At 41.6% G+C, this 19,504-nt stretch overlaps 3 protein-coding genes across 5 annotated transcripts in view; 1 reads left to right on the forward strand and 2 right to left on the reverse strand.

Moving 5' to 3' along the window:
• Window positions 1-918: 918 nt before the first annotated feature.
• On the reverse strand, window positions 919-6,973 carry acp6 (acid phosphatase 6, lysophosphatidic). The gene is made up of 11 exons (XM_078795439.1): window positions 6,784-6,973; window positions 4,360-4,540; window positions 3,782-3,910; window positions 3,449-3,579; window positions 3,305-3,384; window positions 3,161-3,248; window positions 2,953-3,085; window positions 1,840-1,940; window positions 1,662-1,751; window positions 1,309-1,474; window positions 919-1,237 (listed from the first exon to the last, which is right to left on the reverse strand). Exons 2-11 carry the CDS (start codon window positions 4,531-4,533, stop codon window positions 1,121-1,123), a joined length of 1,209 nt encoding a protein of 402 aa, XP_078651565.1. The 5' UTR covers window positions 4,534-4,540; window positions 6,784-6,973; the 3' UTR covers window positions 919-1,120.
• The window catches only part of LOC131136108 (C-signal-like), a 33,674-nt gene continuing 17,625 nt past the window's right edge, over window positions 3,456-19,504 (forward strand). The window contains exons 1-3 of one of the 3 annotated variants that reach the window (XM_078795436.1): window positions 3,456-3,600; window positions 7,364-7,477; window positions 7,608-7,698. In XM_078795436.1, the coding sequence (XP_078651562.1) occupies window positions 7,434-7,477; window positions 7,608-7,698 (135 nt within the window). In that variant the 5' untranslated portion in view covers window positions 3,456-3,600; window positions 7,364-7,433. Of the gene's footprint in view, window positions 3,601-5,872; window positions 7,304-7,363; window positions 7,478-7,607; window positions 7,699-19,504 lie in introns of those variants that run through there. The other 2 variants (XM_078795435.1, XM_078795438.1) reach the window with 2 other exon arrangements.
• Window positions 7,772-12,217, reverse strand: gja5a (gap junction protein, alpha 5a). Its single transcript, XM_058082634.2, has 2 exons — window positions 12,057-12,217; window positions 7,772-10,380 (listed from the first exon to the last, which is right to left on the reverse strand). The coding sequence occupies exon 2, from the start codon at window positions 10,318-10,320 to the stop codon at window positions 9,187-9,189; it is 1,134 nt and encodes a 377-aa protein (XP_057938617.2). The 5' UTR covers window positions 10,321-10,380; window positions 12,057-12,217; the 3' UTR covers window positions 7,772-9,186.

Raw genomic sequence — 19,504 nt, forward strand, 5'->3', positions numbered from 1 at the left:
CGGCAGAGTAGTGTCTTGACCTATTTAACATCTTTGGCAGCGTCCGTCATAAACAATCATGGCCGCCACGTGGAAGCTAACCGCTAACACATGCCACGAAAAATACCTGGCGTGGGTAGCGCATTCAAAGCATTTGAAGAACATTAGTGTGGTGTGGGTTTTAGTGGCTAACGGCAGCGAACACGGCTATGTGGCTAACACCCCCTTCTTATGTGTGTGACAGTCAAACGGCTAAGCTAATAACCCGAAAATAATGGAGTAGTAGTAGTAGACACCAGCTTCTCCAAACTCTCCTTCAAGAAGGATCTCATCCCTTTCAGAGTGATATGTGCTGTCTTCATAAAAGGTACAGTAAGTCAAATGTTTTTAAAAAATACAATTATTTTGTTCGTTTAATTTAAAACTTGTTTAAATTAATGGAGTAATTAATAATGGAGTAGCTGAAACACAAAGATAACAGGTCTGCTCTCATGGATGACTAAGGAAATATAAATATATACATTTGAGAGGCTGAGATCAGGATATTTTCAATTTTAATCAAGTCAGAAAATGACTACCAAAATATTTGCAGATTAATTGGATAATCGATTAACCACCAATCAGTCATTGTTGCAGAGCTATACCTAAGGGTAATTTAGAGTCTCCATTGACCTAACACATTACCAAAATAGTTGTCGATTAATTGGATACTCGATTAACCATCAATTAATCGAGTCATTGTTGCAGTTCTATATCTATGGGTAATTTTGAGTCTCCATTAACCTAACATTCATTCATTCATTTTCTACCGCTTTTCCTCACAAGGGTCCCGGGGGTGCTGGAGCCTATCCCAGCTGTCTGATTACCAAAATAGTTGATCAATTGGGAGTGATGAAATACTACAAGTACTAGTCAAACAAAAAGCAGTAGTTGACTTGGTGTTTTATGAAAATGAACTTTATTTTGCACGTCCTTGCTGGGCGTATAAAATATGAATATGAAACGTTGCCCTGAAGAGCAAGGTGTCATTTTAGTTTGGCCAAGAGAAGCAAATGAATAATAAATAGTGTTGATGTGATGTTCAACCACTAAAGATGTACATCATCTTCACAAAAGAACCATAAGACACGATGAAGCCCACTTAAGTGTTGTTGCAAAGCGACTGGTAGAGTTCGGAGTTGAGCGAATGTGCCGCCAGCACCTGTTTGAATTCCTGCAGGGGGCAGTAGAGTCCACTGCATCCTGGTACCAGTTGATCCTGCACAAAGACCACAAGTGGAAAAGGTTTTGTTTGGTCTCGTACTTGGTCACATCTCAGGCCGGTCCTACCTGGCCTTTGTAGGACACTTTGACAAACGCCTCCTTGGTGTGTTGATGCTGATGAAGCTCCAGCGTGAGGTCGGCGGCGTACGGCGGCCATTGCATGTCGAAAATGCCCAGAGCCATCAGGCACGGGATCAGAGTGGTGTCGTGGGCGGAGTACAAGAACAACTTCCTGGTTGACACATTTGGGGAAAATTTTACATAGTAATAGTGCAATGATTAATTATGATTAATACAGCTAAATCAAATTAAAGATGATTTAGTCAATACGTGCTTTTCAGTGGACGGTGATGTTAAATTCCCATTTAATGTGGACACTTATTGACAGTAATCCTGTTTGAAGTCCCGGTCTAACGAACCTATTCTCCGACGATGCACCTTGTAGCTTCTCTTCCATGTTGACCAAAAAGGTGTGCAACAGCGGTCCCACACACAGCTGCAAGTTCTCCCTGACAAAGAAATGCTGTTTGTCCTCCATTTTCAATCTATGCTGACGCTGATAAGAGGTGGCCATTGTTGAAAAGGTGTGCTGCTGACCTCTTGCTGGGTTCGTAGACGTGACACATCATGTCTACGGCTCTCTGCTCCACTGTGCTTCTCCACGAGGTCAACGCGGGGGGGCAGGGAAGACCGTGTGCCTAACAATGTGAACATAGGGACTGTTAGGGACTTTCACCAGAAAGGACAACATTTTGCAAAATAGCCTCTCAGTGGATGGAAGGTAACATGGCGCAACTTTTTCTTTTCTACCTATTCAAACCCACACAGCGGTATTTGGGTCGCCATGGAAACACATCAACATGTTTTCCAACTTCATTTATCCCCTTTTCTTCATATGACTTAACTTTTATTAAAGGGGCAAAGGCAAATTCCAGACTCTAAAGCTATGTTTACACACTTTATATTTCATTCATTCATTTCCTACTGCTTTTTCCTCACGAGGGTCGCGGGGGTGCTGGAGCCTATCCCAGCTGTCTTGGGGTGAGTGCCCCTGTGCCCTGTGATTGGCTGGCCACCGGTCCGGGGTGTACCCCGCCTCTTACTGGGATAGGCTCCAGCATAACCATGACCATGATGAAAGCGGTATAGAACGGATGGATTTTTGGAGACCATGTTTTCATTATTGTCATGAGAAGTGTAATTCACATTAGAACCACTAGATCAGGGGTCAGCAACCCACGGCTCCAGAGCCGCATGTGGCTCTTTAACCTCTTTGTTGTGGCTCCCTTCACAATGCTGAAGTATTTTTTTTAACACCCAAATGGGGAAAATACGCATCTTTGAAAAAAATCTGACCAAAATTCCCTCCAAATCTGGCAGTTAATTTAAATTTTGGGAGACTCGCAATTTGCTCTGAATGTGAGCACGTCACTGCTTTTTTTAAATTATGTTTTGTGGCTCCAGTCTATTTTTCTTTAGTGAGCCAGGGGATAAAATGGCTCTTTTGATAGTAAAGGTTGCCGACCCCTGCACTAGATGGTACTCAAGTCTAATGTACCTTGCGAGCCACATTAGCTTGACACAGAAGTTGCCATACGAGTCTAGTCATACGAGTGGTTGCATTTCTTTTACAATGGGAAACACTGATGTAAATCAAAACGGTCCCATTAATGAAGAAGCATAACATGAATGCTAATAATTAGCCGTCACCTCTCTGGCGACCATGTCGTCCCTGAGGAGGATGAAGTCCACATCAGTGTGGGCGTCGATGCCCAGCTCGCTCTGGATGCTCTTGAGATCTGCTGCGATGTCTGGAAGGTTGGACGACTCTGCCCATCGGCGGCTGCCACGCAAATAAAAGAGGATCGTTAAAAGTGGTGGGGGGAGGTGGTGGGTTCCTAAGGTTGGTTGTACAAACCTGCCAATCATCCTGAGCAGCTTGCAGGAGTGGTAGTTGGGGTAGAGGATTTCCGATTCAGCCGGCGTTGTCAATATGGGAACTACGCCTTCACAGGAGACAACGTGTGGGATCTCCGACAGAACGAGCGGAATCAAACCCTACCTTTTTGCTTTTGCTGGAAGAGGCCTGCCACCAGGCACTTGGCAGATTCAATAGTCCTGATAATGTTGGTGGAACGCACGCTGAAAAGAGCAAATAGTTGCTTAAAATCCTTTTTTTTTCTTTCTTCTTTCATCATCCACTTACTAGACCTCAGTTGGGGTGAAGGCGGTGCTGAGGAAGGGACTCTCCTCCATGTATCTCCTCCTCAGCCTCTTGCCCAGCTCGTACAGCTGCTGCATACCCAAAGTGGTCAGCTGGCCCGGGAACACACCGCCCTAATGTGGATGACAGGCAAGGTGAGTGACTTTATTCCTGTAATAATTTGACTTTATTGTCATATCACAAGTTTTACCCCAACCTAATTGTCCCAAAATTGCAACCTCATCTTAGTTTTGTTCCTAATATTGCGATAATTAATGTCCAAAACCGCTGCAGGATGGCAGTGCCAACTAGGAAAAACACCTCAAACCGACTCACGCTCAGCGTCTTTTTCCTGTAGCTGTCCTCCAACATTGCCGGGGGTCTGGGCCCCCCGTGAAGATCCGTCACCACGTAGTCGATGTGTGTGTAGGCGGGAGGCTCCAACAAAGCGGGCATCCATTGCGCCTTTGGGAAATAAAACATATGTTCTATCATAAAAGGTGTAAAGGAGACTATAGGGGTGTTATATCATGTCTAGAGGGTTTCTATGTCACCACAAAAACATTTCCATTCACAAAGAAGGAATCCTACTAATTCATGTACCACTGTCGGGTTTGGAACCACTTAAATGCCATAAATGAGGGATTATTGGACAATTACTTTTTTCTTTTGAGGTACCACTGCATGGCAAAAACCGCAATGCTGACGAAAATGTGCCGAGTCTTCAAGAGATACAAGAAGCCGAAAAGACATAGCAAAAAAATTAATTGTCATATATTTCCCAAAACAGAGCTTGAAAAAAAGCATGGTGGTCTTGTATTCAGTGTCGTCTTATACCATATTTGGAGTTATTAATCGAGCCATTCTATTGACACCCAACAAAAACCCTTGGATCATCTCTACACCTAAAATACCTCCATCACATCCGGTATGGATTTAAGCGGTGTTCGGGCGCCGTGACGAAACAGGACTTGAACCAGCTTCAGCTCGTACGCAGACGTTTGGCTCTTCTGCTTCAGCCACACCAGGGAACCGAAGACGATGGACACGGAGCCAACTATCCCCACTCTGGTCCAAAATTTCCTCATGGCTGCACTGGGAAGAGAACAAAATAAATGAAGTACTTAATAGTTGTATTAAGTAGTAATAACAGTAGTATTCAAGGGCTGTACGGTGGCCTCGGGATAACATGTTCTTCCCATGCGTGGCTTCATGTTACATTCACGTTAGGTAGAAGATTCAAATTCATCCATTGGTCATCCAAGTCAACTGGGATCGGCTCCATCTCACCCGTGGCCATAATGAGGATAAGCAGAGTAGAAAATAGATAACACTGTTCTAATTAGTACTCAATTTACTCAACAACACAGTGGAGGAAAGAAATGCAATGTAAATGGACTTTATGTAGGCAGTAAAAACCATTATAGTTTATTGATTCATTCATTATTCATTATTAGTTTGTAAAGAACCTGGCTCAACTTAACATCCGGGTAATCCTCCACGGGGAAGGCAAAGAATGACACAGTGTGGGTCGGTGCAGAAACTAGATGATCAGCACAAAATACTGAAAGAATGGAGAGCTTGTGCTAAGTGCCTGTCTAAAAAAAGAAGGGTGATATCCAGGACTGTACCAACTCCAGGGAATACAGCCGATGTCCCATACCCTGGGAAGAGCTGGGAAGGCAGAATGGATGGAAAGAATTGAAGAAAAAGAATAGATAGGAACTACAGACAACAGATGCAGTGGCAGCCCTCAGAACAGGGGTGTCCAAAGTGCGGCACAAGGGGCCAGTTGTGGCCAGTGAGTGTTTTTTAATTTGTTTTTTTTTGTAGTTGGCTAGCAGCACATTCTGAAAATTGAAAATATTAACAAGAAAATTGCCCCAAAAAATCCACAATAATTTTAAAAGACTAAAGTCAAAATAATCTTACAAGAAAAAAAATCAGAATTTTAAGAGAATAAATTTTGGAGCACAAAGTTGAAATACTAAAGATGTTTTGTCAGAATACAAAACAGTGAATGAAGTTATAATTTTGGGAAATTTTGGTTGCGGAAAAAGTCATGTTACGAGAATAAAGTCAAAATATTATGTGAATAAAGTCATATTTATGAGAACAAAATTTAAAGGGAAAAAGTAGAAATTATTGGGAACAACCCCAACAGAAATGGGGAAAAGAAGAGCTGTAATTTTACAAACATAAAGCGAAAATATTAACAGAAAAAATTGTATTTAACAAGACAAAAAGTCAAAATTTTTCCAAGAACGAATAATATGAGGAAAAACATGTTAATTGTCCAAATTTGTAATATTACGAGAAAAACTAAACTAAAACAACACGCTGGAAAACCGGTGTGATATTATGCATATTATTTGTAGACCTAGAGGAGGCGTATGATGGCGTGCCACGTCAAGAGGTCTGGAGACGTACGCTAGAGAAGGGATCAAGGACACAGATCAGACGTAGTATGGAGTTAACTGGATGGATACCAGTTGGGAGTTGGCTTACATCAGGGATCTCCCTTAAGCCCATAACGTTTTGATCTGATTGATGATGAATGTGATGGCGTATGCGGCCTGCTGATGACCTCGTGCAGCAGAGCGGTTGAGGAGGTTTACGATCAGCAGAAAGAAGACGGAATACCCGAGGTTCAACAAAGATCAAGACTGAGATTAGTCTGCAAGGGACACAGTTGCACAGACTGGATAAGTTGAAATACCTGGGATCGACGGGGCTTGAGGATGGGGAATTTGGAATGCGGAGATTGCAAGTAGAGTGCAGTCAGGATGGAATAACTGGAGGAAGATGTGTGGGGTTCTATGTGAAGACTATATAGTAAGTAGTAGGAAGAGCAGCAGTGAGAAGCTGCGTGTGACAGAGAGGAGAATACTTAGATGGATGTTGGACTAACCAAAATGGCTAAGATCAGAAATGATGGAGTGAGAGGAACAGATAAAATGAAGGGGAATGCAGTGATGACAAGAGGAGGATGGATTTGGAAGCTACATGGAAGAATGGACTACGTTAGGTGGCATTTGAGCGCAAAACAGCCGGTCGATGTGTCGCAAGGACGACTGTCAGAACATCGACCCCACACAGGAAGTTAGCTTATCTGCTATAGCAGCTCTTATGACACGATTCGGTTGAACAACATTTGATACACTTGAAAACAGAAGGCTTAGATTATTACCCAAACGGCGCCTTGCTAGCTTGAAGTTCGCCGATAATTACACACAAACGACGCTACTAGCTTAAACTCGCCAACGACAGCATGGCGTCTAAAAGTCAAACTAGCAAAGAAGCAGAATACTTTTAAGACGTTTTAAACCGCTACTTACCTCAGAACTAATGACGACTTTCACGGGTGGTGTCTGTCTTGTAACAGCATTCACTTTGCCAATACGTCACCTGGCCAACAACTTCAGATAAAAACCTCTCACCAGTGGACATGCTGGGAAATGTAGGGCACAGAGTGCCAGTCTGAGGTGCTGGACTGGCAATTATGGGTATAAAACTACATTTCCCAGCATTCGTTTGCTGTTTCCGGTTTTGTGTGTGTCAAGCGCGTGTGTTGCACCGCCTAAAATACAGCGTACTCGACATTTGAAGTAATAATAATACATTTTATTTGTGTAGCGCTTTTCGGAGTACTCAAAGACGCTTTACGGTAGAGAAAAGGAAATAAAAATAGTAAAAGATGCATTAAAATACAATATCCCAACATTAATTCAGAGCTAAAACGAGGCTAAAAGCGGGGCGAGGCGTACGTGTTTTACCGGAAGCATAATCATATGGACATAATGGCTTCGAGGCACGAACTTCGTTTTTTTCTGTGACAGGGCGTCAACTCATTGCCTGGTAAGTTGTATAATATTCACACAATTTATTAAAAAATAACTCAAAACTGCAATCCACCAGAAAATACAGTCCTACATTCAAAATAAAATGGACTTGAAAGCGCCGGCCTTCCTTCTTCTTTGCTGAAATAATGGCCGGCAGGGGATACTTTCTAGCGTTTGCTGTCCTCTACCGGTAAGTGAAGATATTTAACTAGTTATTTGACTCTACTCACTTGTACTTAAAAAACACCCAACCTCTGTCTTTAAAAACACAAATGGATAAATGTGATGACTCTTACTCTTACGCTTGTGGTCTGTGGCAGCCATTTTGGGGACGTAGACCTTCTAATTTCATGGACAAAGCCCAGCAGACGACATTTCCCTGAAATACCCAAGATGTCCTCCACAGCACAGGTATTTATTCCCGTAGAGTGTTTTACATTTGAAATAAGACCATTGTCCCTGGAATACATAACTGGATCTCAGGAGAATATGAACATGGGAACAAGTTTAAAACATTCAATTTGCACAAAACATACAAAACTTATAGAGAATGTAGAATCAACCGTTTATTGTCTTGCGGTGGATTAGAAAGGACAACTGCTGTGTTGAAATGTGAAACCGAAAGTGTGTTAAACTAAATATAGACGGTATAAACTGAATGGATTGATTTCTATGGCACACTGTTTCCTGCAACAACAACAACAAAAAACTATGGCTAAATAACCAGTCCAAGCATATTGCATATCTAGTATGAAGACAGCACATGAAGTAAAATACATTTTTGAAATCAAAACAATCGTTTTTTACTCTCAAGACAAAAGTATCGCTGGAAAAACTTTAACAATAAGTGCAATGTCGCCACCTGGTGGCCAAATACCCTTACATCAAGCATTCTTTGAATCTACACCATAGTCTCAAACTGTGGTCGGAGTGCCCCTGTTGGTAGTTGTCAGGTACAAAATAAATGTACGTTAGATACATTTGCATGATTGGACAAATAGAAATGGATGAACCAAATATTTGCAGAAGTATTATCATATTTAACTCTGCTCATATGCCACAAGCCACTGGTGCTACTTTGAGATCCATTGCCTTCCAGCTGGGATGTCCAAACTTTCTCCACTGAGGACCAATGCATATTTAGTAAAAAAAAAAAAAAAACAACACATCGATATGCTATATCATCTTTGTGATATGGGTGAAAAAGCCAATTATTTGTATGAACTTTGGTCTTGGCTCCTTTTCCCCCCATTTTAGCTCTTCTTCCGAATATTTCAACTTTCAATGTTCTTTTTGTAATATGATTACTTTATTCCCACAATATTTTTTTACTTTAATTCTGTAATATTATATCCCATAACATTACGACTTTTAAACACTACAACATTTTTATTTAATATTTGGACTCCATGCAACACATTTCTTTTTCAATTTTCTTGTAAAATGATATTTCTAGAAGGTGTAGCAAACAGGCCACAGTTTGGACACACCTGACCTACAGCAACTTGGTCCCGCCCACAATGAGTTTGAAAAACAAAAGCCTTCTTTGTAAAGTCCTCATAAAGGCTGGTGATGCATTTACACATTTACGTAAATCGAATGGCTTTTTTGTAAGAGGCATTTAATCATATGACTCTCATTAAGGCACTAAAGATCCACAGTGATCCACAGTGATCCACTTCACAGCACAGAAATACATAATGGAAGTCCAATCATGTCCACATTTTTAGGAAATTCTCACCGTGTCACACTTTTTATTTGGCATTTCATGTTTGAAAATGTGCAATAGTTACCCTGTTGTGTCTAGTTTGTCACGTCCGGGGGCAGACTGGCCCCCAAAGCCCCCCAAAGAGTTCACATCCCAGGGATGGTCCATCTCTTCCGTCCGCCGCTGTCATTTTAAACGGCGAGGTCGTCTTGCCGAGCTCGACTGCTGCTTCCGCTTGTCTTGCTCAGGCGTCGTTTGTCCCTGGTGTACCCCGAATGCATCACTTGCAACGGGTGGCAGCTGTTGTTGGGCGCCTCCTTGGGGGCCCGCTGGTACCTGACCAAGAAGTCCCGCTCCTCCTCCAGGTTGTCTCGGCTGTGGTGGCGCTCGGTGGCCAGGTTGGCCGAGTTCTGCTGCAGCGCCATCCTGTCGCTGAAGGGGTGCGAGGCCATGGAGGTCATGGACGGCATGGGCGTCATGGAGGAGGTGATGGCGCACCGAATAAAGTCAGGGGGCGGAGGGGTGGAGGAGGCCGAGGGCGGAGGCGGGCTGTTTGGCTCCAAGGTGACGTTGCGTTGCGACGCCTTCCTGCGGATGCACGCCCTGGCGCTCTTCCAGCCCAGGTAGTAGAGCTCCAGAACGGACAGCACCAAGGACACGGCGGCGACCACCAGCATGAAGACGATGAAGATGTTCTTCTCCGTGGGGCGGGACATGTAGCAGTTGACCGGGTTGGGGCACGGCCACGACGTGCACAGGTAGAGCGCCTTGAGGAAGACGCCGTAAATCAAGTACTGCACCACGATGAAGATGACCTCCATGGCGGTGCGGATCAGGATGCTGAGGACGTACGTCTGCAGCAGAGGTCCTTTAAGGCGGACGCGGCTCCGCCCCTCCGACTTCACCTCCTCGCCGCTTTCCTTCTGCTGCAGGTACTCCTTCTCCCCCTCCAGGTCTGGCCCGCCGCCCTCCACGCGGGCCTCCCTCTCCTCCTGCTCCCTCCGCCGCCGCTTCTCCTCGCTGCGCACCGTGTGCATGGCGTGGCCCATGTAGATAAGCGACGGCGTGGACACGAAAACGATCTGCAGCACCCAGTAGCGGATGTGGGCGATGGGGAAGGCGCTGTCGTAGCACACGTTGGTGCAGCCGGGCTGCTGCGTGTCGCAAAGGAAGTCGCTCTGCTCATCCCCCCACGACGACTCCGCCGCCGTGCCCAGCACCAGGATGCGAAAGATGAAGAGCACGGTGAGCCACACCTTCCCCACGGAGGTGGAATGCTCCTGGACCTCCTCCAGGACGTTCCCCAAGAGACTCCAGTCGCCCATTACGGCTTACGGAGGGGGGGGCCAACACGCCTGAGAAACGGCTGCGGCGAGGGAAGGCCGCTGAGACAAGACAAGGAGGAAGTGGGGGAAGACCAAAGTACAGAGAGGTTACTTTGGTGGCTTTTCAAAATGGCTGCCTCATTAAGAGGCAGTCAACCTGCCAGTTGTCTTGGACAGGAATTCAAACGAATTAAAATGAAAAAACAAAATATATATTTTTTTTAAAGCACTAAAAATAACAATGTAAAAAAACTAAATAAAATAAAAATAATACAGAAAACAATTAAATCCAATCAAATGTAAAACTACAAATGCAAAAAAAATGCCTTCACTCTTCCATTTTTCTAGTAATTTATCTCTTTAAAAAAATTTAAAGAAAATTGAAATTGGAATGAAAAAATATATACTCATTTGAAACATAATGAGAAATAAAATACATGAAAATACATTATATAGAAATATAAGAATAAAGTAGTCCGGTAATGTCGTGATCTGATACATGTGTGTGTGTTCATCTACATAAAAATAGCCAAAGAAAAAATATTGCAATATTACATGAGAAAAGTGACTTATGAGGAAAATGTATACATTTTTTCATAAATTCAGAATATTGTAATATAAAGAGTGATACTACGAGGATAAAGTTTAAATATTTAAAAAAGTAATAACAAATAATTACAAAATAATTGTGATAAATAAATAATATTGCAAGGATATATTTCTATTTATGAATAATAATAATTTTCAGAGAATAAATTGGTAATATGAGATAGAAAGCAATGATATTGGAAGGGAAAGTTGTAATATTGATCAATGACAAAATAAAAGTTTGAATTTTACGAGAAAAATATATAATTGTGCAAGAATGTTGCACAGAATTGTTGCAAAAAGTAATTAGTAATTCATAATACATTAATAATTGAATATTACAAGGAATTTCAGAGAATAATGCTGCAATACTACGAGACAAACATTTACTACATTTTCTGAGGGGAAAAAAATAGAAAAAGCAGCTGTCATTTTATGAGATTTTATGAGAATAAGTCATAATACTACAACAATAAACCTTTATATAGAAATATAAGGGTAAAGTAGTCCGGTAATGTCGTGATCTGATACATGTGTGTGTTCATCTACATAAAAATAGCATGACTTGAAGACAAAACGAAAACCAAAGCATGTTCCCAGTGAGAGAGGAAGTTGTCGAATGCAACATGCTTGTTTTACGACATTACGATGTGTTTAATGTCCGCTATGTTTACATTAGCGCTCCATCTAATTCCAGCACACGCATGACTGACAGACACGAGCGGGTGAAAGGCCGCCAGCGGCCAAGTCAGATCTAGGAGAGAGCGTCCTTCCTGTGTGACAAGTTGGTGTGCACGTAGCCTGCAGCGCACCTCCCTCACATCCGCACAGAAACTCCTCGTCCTCCTCCATCCTAAAACCTCCTCGGAGCCCCCTCCAAGTGTTCTTTCCATCCTCTGAGCATTAGTGAATTTGGCCCAGACCCAAACAAGCAGGCGATGACCCTATAAGGCGGCTTCGTGAATGAGGACATCGCGAAGAAGTGAGCGGAGCCTGTCGAGGATTGACCTCTGACCTTTACTTCCAGAGACATTGGAGAGCGTTGGACAAATGAACCTCACTGCCTTACTTGGCCAAGTCCCACAAACGATCGATTGGATTACAAGTGAAACATTGAATGAATGGAAGGCGGCTGGAAGGCGGCTTACCATTCCTCCTCTTTTTCATCCACGAGCGACTCTTCCCGTGTCCGCCACTCCTCTGTACGTTCCACCCGGGAAGACTTTGATTTAGCCAGTGGACGCTGACACTGCTTATATTGGATGTGAGAGAGAGAAGGTCTAAATGACCATGACCAAGTGTACGCCACTCATTCCCAACCCTCACTCCCTCACTCCCTTTGTCTCTCCGTCATCAGGTTTATATATGGGAATAACTTGGGAGGACACGCACAATAGTCCGCTATTGGGGCCACAGTTGGAGCGTAGTATGGGAAAAAAGCAGTCATATTATGGGAATAATTCAATCGTGTTAGCAGAAAAAAGTTGAGCGAGAAAGAGCCGTAATGTCAAAAGAAAGAAGTCGTATTACGACAAAAAGGTCACACTATTAGTGATGATATGAAAATATCACTGCTTGGTGGGGGAATAAAAATATTAAGAGAAAAACATCTTAAATGTAAGTAAAAAAAATAGTAAATAAAATAATACTAGTATTTCTTAATAAAAGAAATACGAGTATGTTAATATTAGCATGTAAGAATGTTAGCAATTTGAACATGTGAATCATAAAAAAATATTAGAAACTAAAGTAACATTTTTATGAGGAAAAACCAAGTTACAAGTTAAAAGACAAAAATTGTAAAAAAGATTTTATGAGAGTAAAGTAATTTGTGAGAATAAAAATCACACATGAGAGTATATTATGTTATGAGAAAAAATAATTTATGAGAAATGAAAGTAATCCCGTGACATAAAATAAATCACACACGAGAATAAAGTTGTAATATTATGAGAAAAAAGTCATACAGTAGGTTATTCATGTTATGAGAAAATGTATATTGTTATGAGAAAAAAAAGTAATATTACGATAAAATTGATGAAAAAGTCATAGTTTAAGGAAATTATCATTATGATAAAAAATAAAATATAAAAAATCGGGGAAATATATGAGTAAAAAATGTCTAATGATGAGAACAAAGTTTGAATGTGATGAGAAAGTCCCAATGTTCCAAGACTAAAGAATGCTAAAAAGTCCCCATGCCATGAGAAAATAAATTCAAAAAATAAAACAAAATAATAATAAAATCAATCATGTTACAAGGGAAAAAAAGTGCAATAAAAATGTCAAAATGTCATAGTTGCTAAAAAGTGAGAATAAATGAGTAACATTGTGAGACCAAAGTCATCAGTTGAGGAAATAATTACCCAAACATTAGTACTAATTAATATTGACTATTAATGTCATGACAAAATCCAAACGTTCCCCCCTAAATAATGCTAAAAAAAACGGAAGCGGTACTGGAAGTGAATCACAAAGAGGTCGGCCGTCAGAGGAAGGGAGTGAGAGTCCAGTGGGGACAATAGCAGGAGGTGGCACCATGAGGAAAGCGCCATGTTCTTATCGACCGACGCTTTTTCTACCTGCATGCGCGCAACGCTAACACTTTGTACCTGGGTGCTATGGCAACGCTCCCATGCAGTATTCCGTGTCTGACGTCACGTTGTTCTTCTCTCAGATGGCAAACGGGGTGACCCTGAACTAAGAGCGCCTCTGCTGGTTACGTGTCAGGGACTATCAACACTGTGGTGGCGTGCCTGGGCAATGTCTGTTTATCATGTGCGATGGCGGGCTAATGGAGGGCTAATGGACGAGCGACTGCGACTCTTAAACTTCACGTTGAAGTCGGACGCACCTGCACTGACGACTCGCTTTGCAGGAAGCTCTCCAAAGACTATATTTCCACTTTGCCGTCACTCCACCGTCACCCTCTTCGCTGCCTTACAGGGAAGTGACCCAGTTGGCCGCCATGTTGGCACCACAGGCGAACACCGCAAATATTATACGGCGCTGTCAAAACATGTTTTGATCGCTTACACAATAAATGCGCCTTTAGATGGGAGACAATGGAAATGTTAATGTTATTAACTCTAAACCAAACCTTTTTTCCAAAGCCAACCCTCTCGGCACTGACTCACTTTAGACCAATTTAAATGGCGTTCCATCTTCTATGGATATATAAACACGCAAAGTTTGTTTCTACCTTTTTCCGTTCCGTAGTAATCAGTAGAACATAGTCGGTTTCAGAGAAGAAAAGCTAAGTGAAAACATAAAACATTTCAGGCATAACTTTAATAATAATAATTATACCACAACATAAACAATACAAAAAAACATGTTATTTACAAATATAAACTATTTATAATTTTCACACGTGGAACTAACCAGTGTGCATGTGTTAAAATCTCACTCAGAAGATGCATTCAAAGACGTGATGGTCACTAGGCGCCAGTAATGGTGATCACCAGAACAACAGGCTTTTATTGCAGGTTTGAATTGTTCATTCTTTCATTCATTCATTCATTCGCGGGGTGTGCTGGAGCCTATCCCAGCTGTCTTTGGGGCGAGAGGCGGGGTACACCCTGGACTGGTGGCCAGCCAATCACAGGACACATATAGACAAACAACCATTCACACTCACATTCATACCTATGGACAATTTGGAGTGGCTAATTAACCTAGCATGTTTTTTGGAAGGTTTGAATTGTCTCACAACAAAATAAAAATAACTATCCCTAATAAAAAAAAAACACCTGCGACTGTTGCGGCTTTAACTCTCACCGAGCTGCAACTCGACTCTAAATCCCTGATGTCACTTCCTGTCCGTCCCTCACTCACTTTTACAGCAACAGACACAAGCATACAAGCATTATTTATGTATTAAATTACTTTACTCTTCATTTACTCTTCTATAGGAGTGTAACGGTGACAATAGGGGTGTTAGTTCATGTCTAGAGGTGCTCTAAGAAGATGCTCTATGAAAATGTAATGTCCGGCTTCATGAAAAGCTCACGGCAGGCCGCACGTGGTCCACGAGTCGCAGGTTGCCCACCTCTGATTTAAGCAAAACGTACTCTAGTCAAAGTCCAGCGACATAAACAGCAAGAGTGATGACGCAACCTTCCTCTACGACATGTTTAAAGTAACATTAGTGAAGCGTGTTATGACTTGACGTGCGGGGCAGAGATAGCATCTAGAAGCATATTACAACACGCGCCGCCATGACAAAACACTCATTCATTTTCAGCATTATTTGACATTGTGTAGTGGGCACGGTACGAGTGGGAGACGGCCGTACAAAGTCACCACCTTAGATGGAAAAGTCGCATATATACACACCGTATTTTATTTTCATCTAAATTGTCAGGGCCAGCTCAGCACCACAGTCATACTTTAAAACGGCTACAAGTCATCTTTAAAGGTCGTTACCGTGTGGTGCAACCGTTTAGCTCCACTTAGCGCTTTAAGACAGCAGACGTCACACTACAACCACAACGGAAGGGAGTGTGGACAAATATAACAACCGTATTATCATTCATTCCTAAACACTTTTGGCTCGGCTCCCTCATAAGAGCAGACTCGCATTTTGTATTTTAAATAATATCAAATGTCACATGGCTTTATGAATATGCTCAACGTGCAACAAATTGTGAGAGAAAATTGTGGGTTATGCTGGAGCCTACTCCAGCTGACTGATTTTCATTGAATAAAGATGTAAATATTCCGAGAGAAAATGCTAATATTGTTGTTTTCAAGAATAAGGTCATTATTTTGAATGAAGAATGAAGTGGTAATATCACAAAGAAAAAAGTTTAGAAATAAAAAAATAATAGTACTAATATAAGAACATAACTATAACAATATTCATGATTGCAATATTACACGACAAAGTGACTTATGAGGAAAATGTAAATTTTTTAATAAATTCTGAATATTACATATTAATAAAAAGTGATACTACGAGGAATTATTAAAAAAATAATTAAAAATAATTGTAATAAAGTCATTATATTGCAAGCATATATTTCTATTTATGAATAATAAATAATAATTTTCAGAGAATAAAGTGGTAATATGATAGAAAGCAATGATATTGGAAGGGACAGTTGTAATATTAACAAAATTACATTTTGAATTTTACCAGAAAAATATATAATTGTGCAAGAATGTTGCACAGAATTGTTGCAAAAAGTAATTAGTAATTCATAATACATTAATAATTTTACAGTGCAAGGAATTTCAGAGAATAATGCTGCAATAGTACGAGACAAACATTTACTACATTTTCTGAGGGGAAACATTTGTTTTTTTTTGAGATTTTACGAGAATAAGTCATAATACTACAACAATAAAGTTGCGATTTTGTAATTCATTTTCCAATTAAAAAAATGTTGTGAAGTTAGAATAACAGTAAGACACGAGCATGAACCCGAATATATCCCGTCATTGGCCAACACTTTGTTGCTAGGTAGAATAAATGGAACTCCATCATAAATGTCCCGTAGGCCAATGAAAAGCTTGGCATATGACAGTCCCGTCCAATCGGGTGTTGGAATGACATTGAGCTCCTACTCTGTATTATATACAATGTGGCATGCCTCCGCTGAGAGGGAATCTGGCCAGCAGCGCGGCCGCAGGGGTGGCGTGCGTATTTCAGCGCTCCAGTGCCAGGATGACGATCCAGGATGAGTGTGTTTAACTTTAGATGCTCGGTGGCGGCGTCACTTAGTCGTGGTGTGAGCTCCGCAGGGTGGGTCGGGGACAAGGGGGAGACCAACATTCCCCCCTGCAGTCAATCACCTGTTGGCATCCCGCGCAGGCCGCGTCCATATATCAGTCATACTAGCGGGGGCCCGCTTCCTTACATGGCCGTCTGGCTCCTCTGTACTTTACATCAACAGCCCCCTGATGAGCTATTGTTTTTTTTATTTTTAGCTATTGTTTATCATAATTTACAAGTAAATGAAAAGGACTCCACAAGGCTCACAAGGCAATCGGTGAAGAAAAAGAATTGCAATAATGGATGCATTATAATAATTATTATTGCTTATTATTATTATTATTATTATTATTATCGCGGTTCATTGGTTCCAAAGTGAATTTCCACAAGTAGAATCCCGTCATTTATCAATATTTTACATGATATATATTTTTATATTATATTACATTTTATTTTATTGTATATTTTATATTGTAGTATTTATTAATATTACTGTCAATATTGGAATATTGTTAAATAGCACATACAACTTTCTAAAAACAGGTTTTAACATCACTAGAGCTCCTTGACATGAAGTAACACCCCTATAGTCAACTTTACGCTCGTATTACCTCATAATAGACATCAAAGACAGAAAATAACAACCAACAAGATATAATATATACTCTATGAATATATAAGCTATCATTGGGAGTGACATCATCGCCTCGGTCTCATCGATGTAGCGTGATATGAAGGCAGGGACACGTTTTGATTGGTTAGTGCATTTGAACGCTACTCTGGGACAAATTGGCCGTTGTTTTGGCTCAAATGTACTGGGAAGTTGTAGTGGGAATCTGTTGACTCGGTGTCATGGTAACATCTGGACGTATGGAATATTATTTCCAGTAGTTAGTCTACATGGGCAGTACCAGTTTGGATACACTTTGTCATTGACCAGTATAAGAAAGTGTGTCCAAATCCTGGAGTGCGAGCACACAAGGAAGCGTCTATGAGACATTAGACATGACAATGAATCACGTTCCTTCGGTTGGATCCTTCAACTTGTTCTGTCTTACCTTCTCTTCCTGTGGAATCTTGGTCTCCTTAAGTCCACTAGAAGTTGACCACGGTGTTTGCACCTTCCCTCTTCTTCCTCTTCAGCTTTTGTGTCGTCTCAGTACCAAATGCTTCCTCAGTGTGGGGGGGGCATGAGAAGAAAAGCTGGGGGGCATCATGAGTGACGCCACCCACTAACAAGGCCGGCCCTCTCTCCTCCTCTTCCTTGAACCTGCCCCCCCCACCCCCTCGTCCACCTTGACACCCTTTCTTCTTCTGTCCCTGGTGCTTTATTTTCTGCTGGGAATATGACAGGAAGTGGAATTGTTTTCTAGGATGGATGGCAATTCCGGCAGGAGTAAACCCCCCACATTGTGTTTTGAGACGTTTACGCAACAATCTGCTTTAGTTTTTTTTCTATACATGTACATAGTGTATGTTAGCGCAGTAGAAATGGAGTAAATGTACACATATGTACACTACCTTTTCATGTCAGTAATAAGACTCCTGGGAAGATTCCTGGGAATCATCTCCCATGTTGGTCGGGTGTGGCCGCGTCTGACAGTAGCCTGTTTTGTTTCCGTTCTTACAATCTACCAAGTTGACGCTGCAATCCCGTCTTTGTGACAGCTGCCACGGTCATGTTGTTCTCCGGCGAGTCTCTCGTTTACGACCCAAATGAAGTTTGTATTTAATACACGGGAGCGTGTACATACGTACGTACGTCACCACGAAATCGAGGACCACCTGTACCCACCTGTGTTGTTGGTCTCCTGCCCTTGGAGGCATGCCTTACTTATGATCGTCCCTACGATGGCGGTGGCAGCAATGGGATCATTTCCAAGTGAAAGTCTTGTATTGTATGACAGTTTATTTCCTGTGTAACCAACATGGGACAAAGATCATATGACAACCTCTGGTCAGGAGCTGTGACACTGCAGTACTATTTGATTTTTGTCTGCTTGAAAAGGTCTTTCTTGGCCTCAATTGGTATTATTCCTCTTATGAAAGGTCTTTTTGAGACAGTGCGGTATTGGTAAATGTCCCAAGATGATAGAAAATGTGCTATTTCTGTACTATTACACACTGTAGCTTTCATAAAGGCCGCTCAGCATGAAGTCATTTGGAATAAGCAAGCGATGTTCTCCAACTTCTGTCAAGTTTTTCTTCACAGCCGCTTCAATGTGTTTGATGGAAAAAGCCTCCGCTGCCAGGATGCATTAGTGTAACCCTCTTCACTCGCCCACCAGCCTGACCCTGGCTTGGTGTTCCGCTGACCCGCATCCGGGGACACGTGTTCTTTAACATGCAGCCCAACACGGACCCTAAAAAAAGTTTGCAAATCCAAGGTTGTTTCTTTGCTGGAGAGACTCAAACGTCCGACTATACGCCACTGACCTCGCATGTAAAACACTTGGCATAGCAGATGAGCTGTCAGTTTAAAATGCTAAAATGAGTTGAGTTAATCATTGTTAATCTCTGTTGCCTTGATAGGAAATCTGTATTCACGTGTCGGACTTGTTGGTCAGTCACACCCTGAAGTGGGCATTGATTAGCTGTCATTGTGTTTGGGCTCCCATTGTCGTCGGGAGGGCAAAGGTGAGGATCACAGGGGGTTATGCTGGAGCCTACCCCAGCTGACTGATTTTCATTGAATAAAGATGTAAATATTCTGAGAGAAAACGCTAATGTTGTAGTTTTCAAGAATAAGGTCATTATTTTGAATGAAGAATGAAGTGGTAATATCACAAAGAAAAAAGTTTAGAAATTAAAAAATATTATTATTAATACAACGACATAACAATAACAATATTCATTATTGCAATATTACATGGTGGT

The sequence above is a fragment of the Doryrhamphus excisus genome, linkage group LG12, assembly GCF_037039965.1.
Source record: "Doryrhamphus excisus strain RoL-2023G ecotype Guam linkage group LG12, RoL_Dexc_Guam_v1.1, whole genome shotgun sequence".
Taxonomy (NCBI): domain Eukaryota; kingdom Metazoa; phylum Chordata; class Actinopteri; order Syngnathiformes; family Syngnathidae; genus Doryrhamphus; species Doryrhamphus excisus.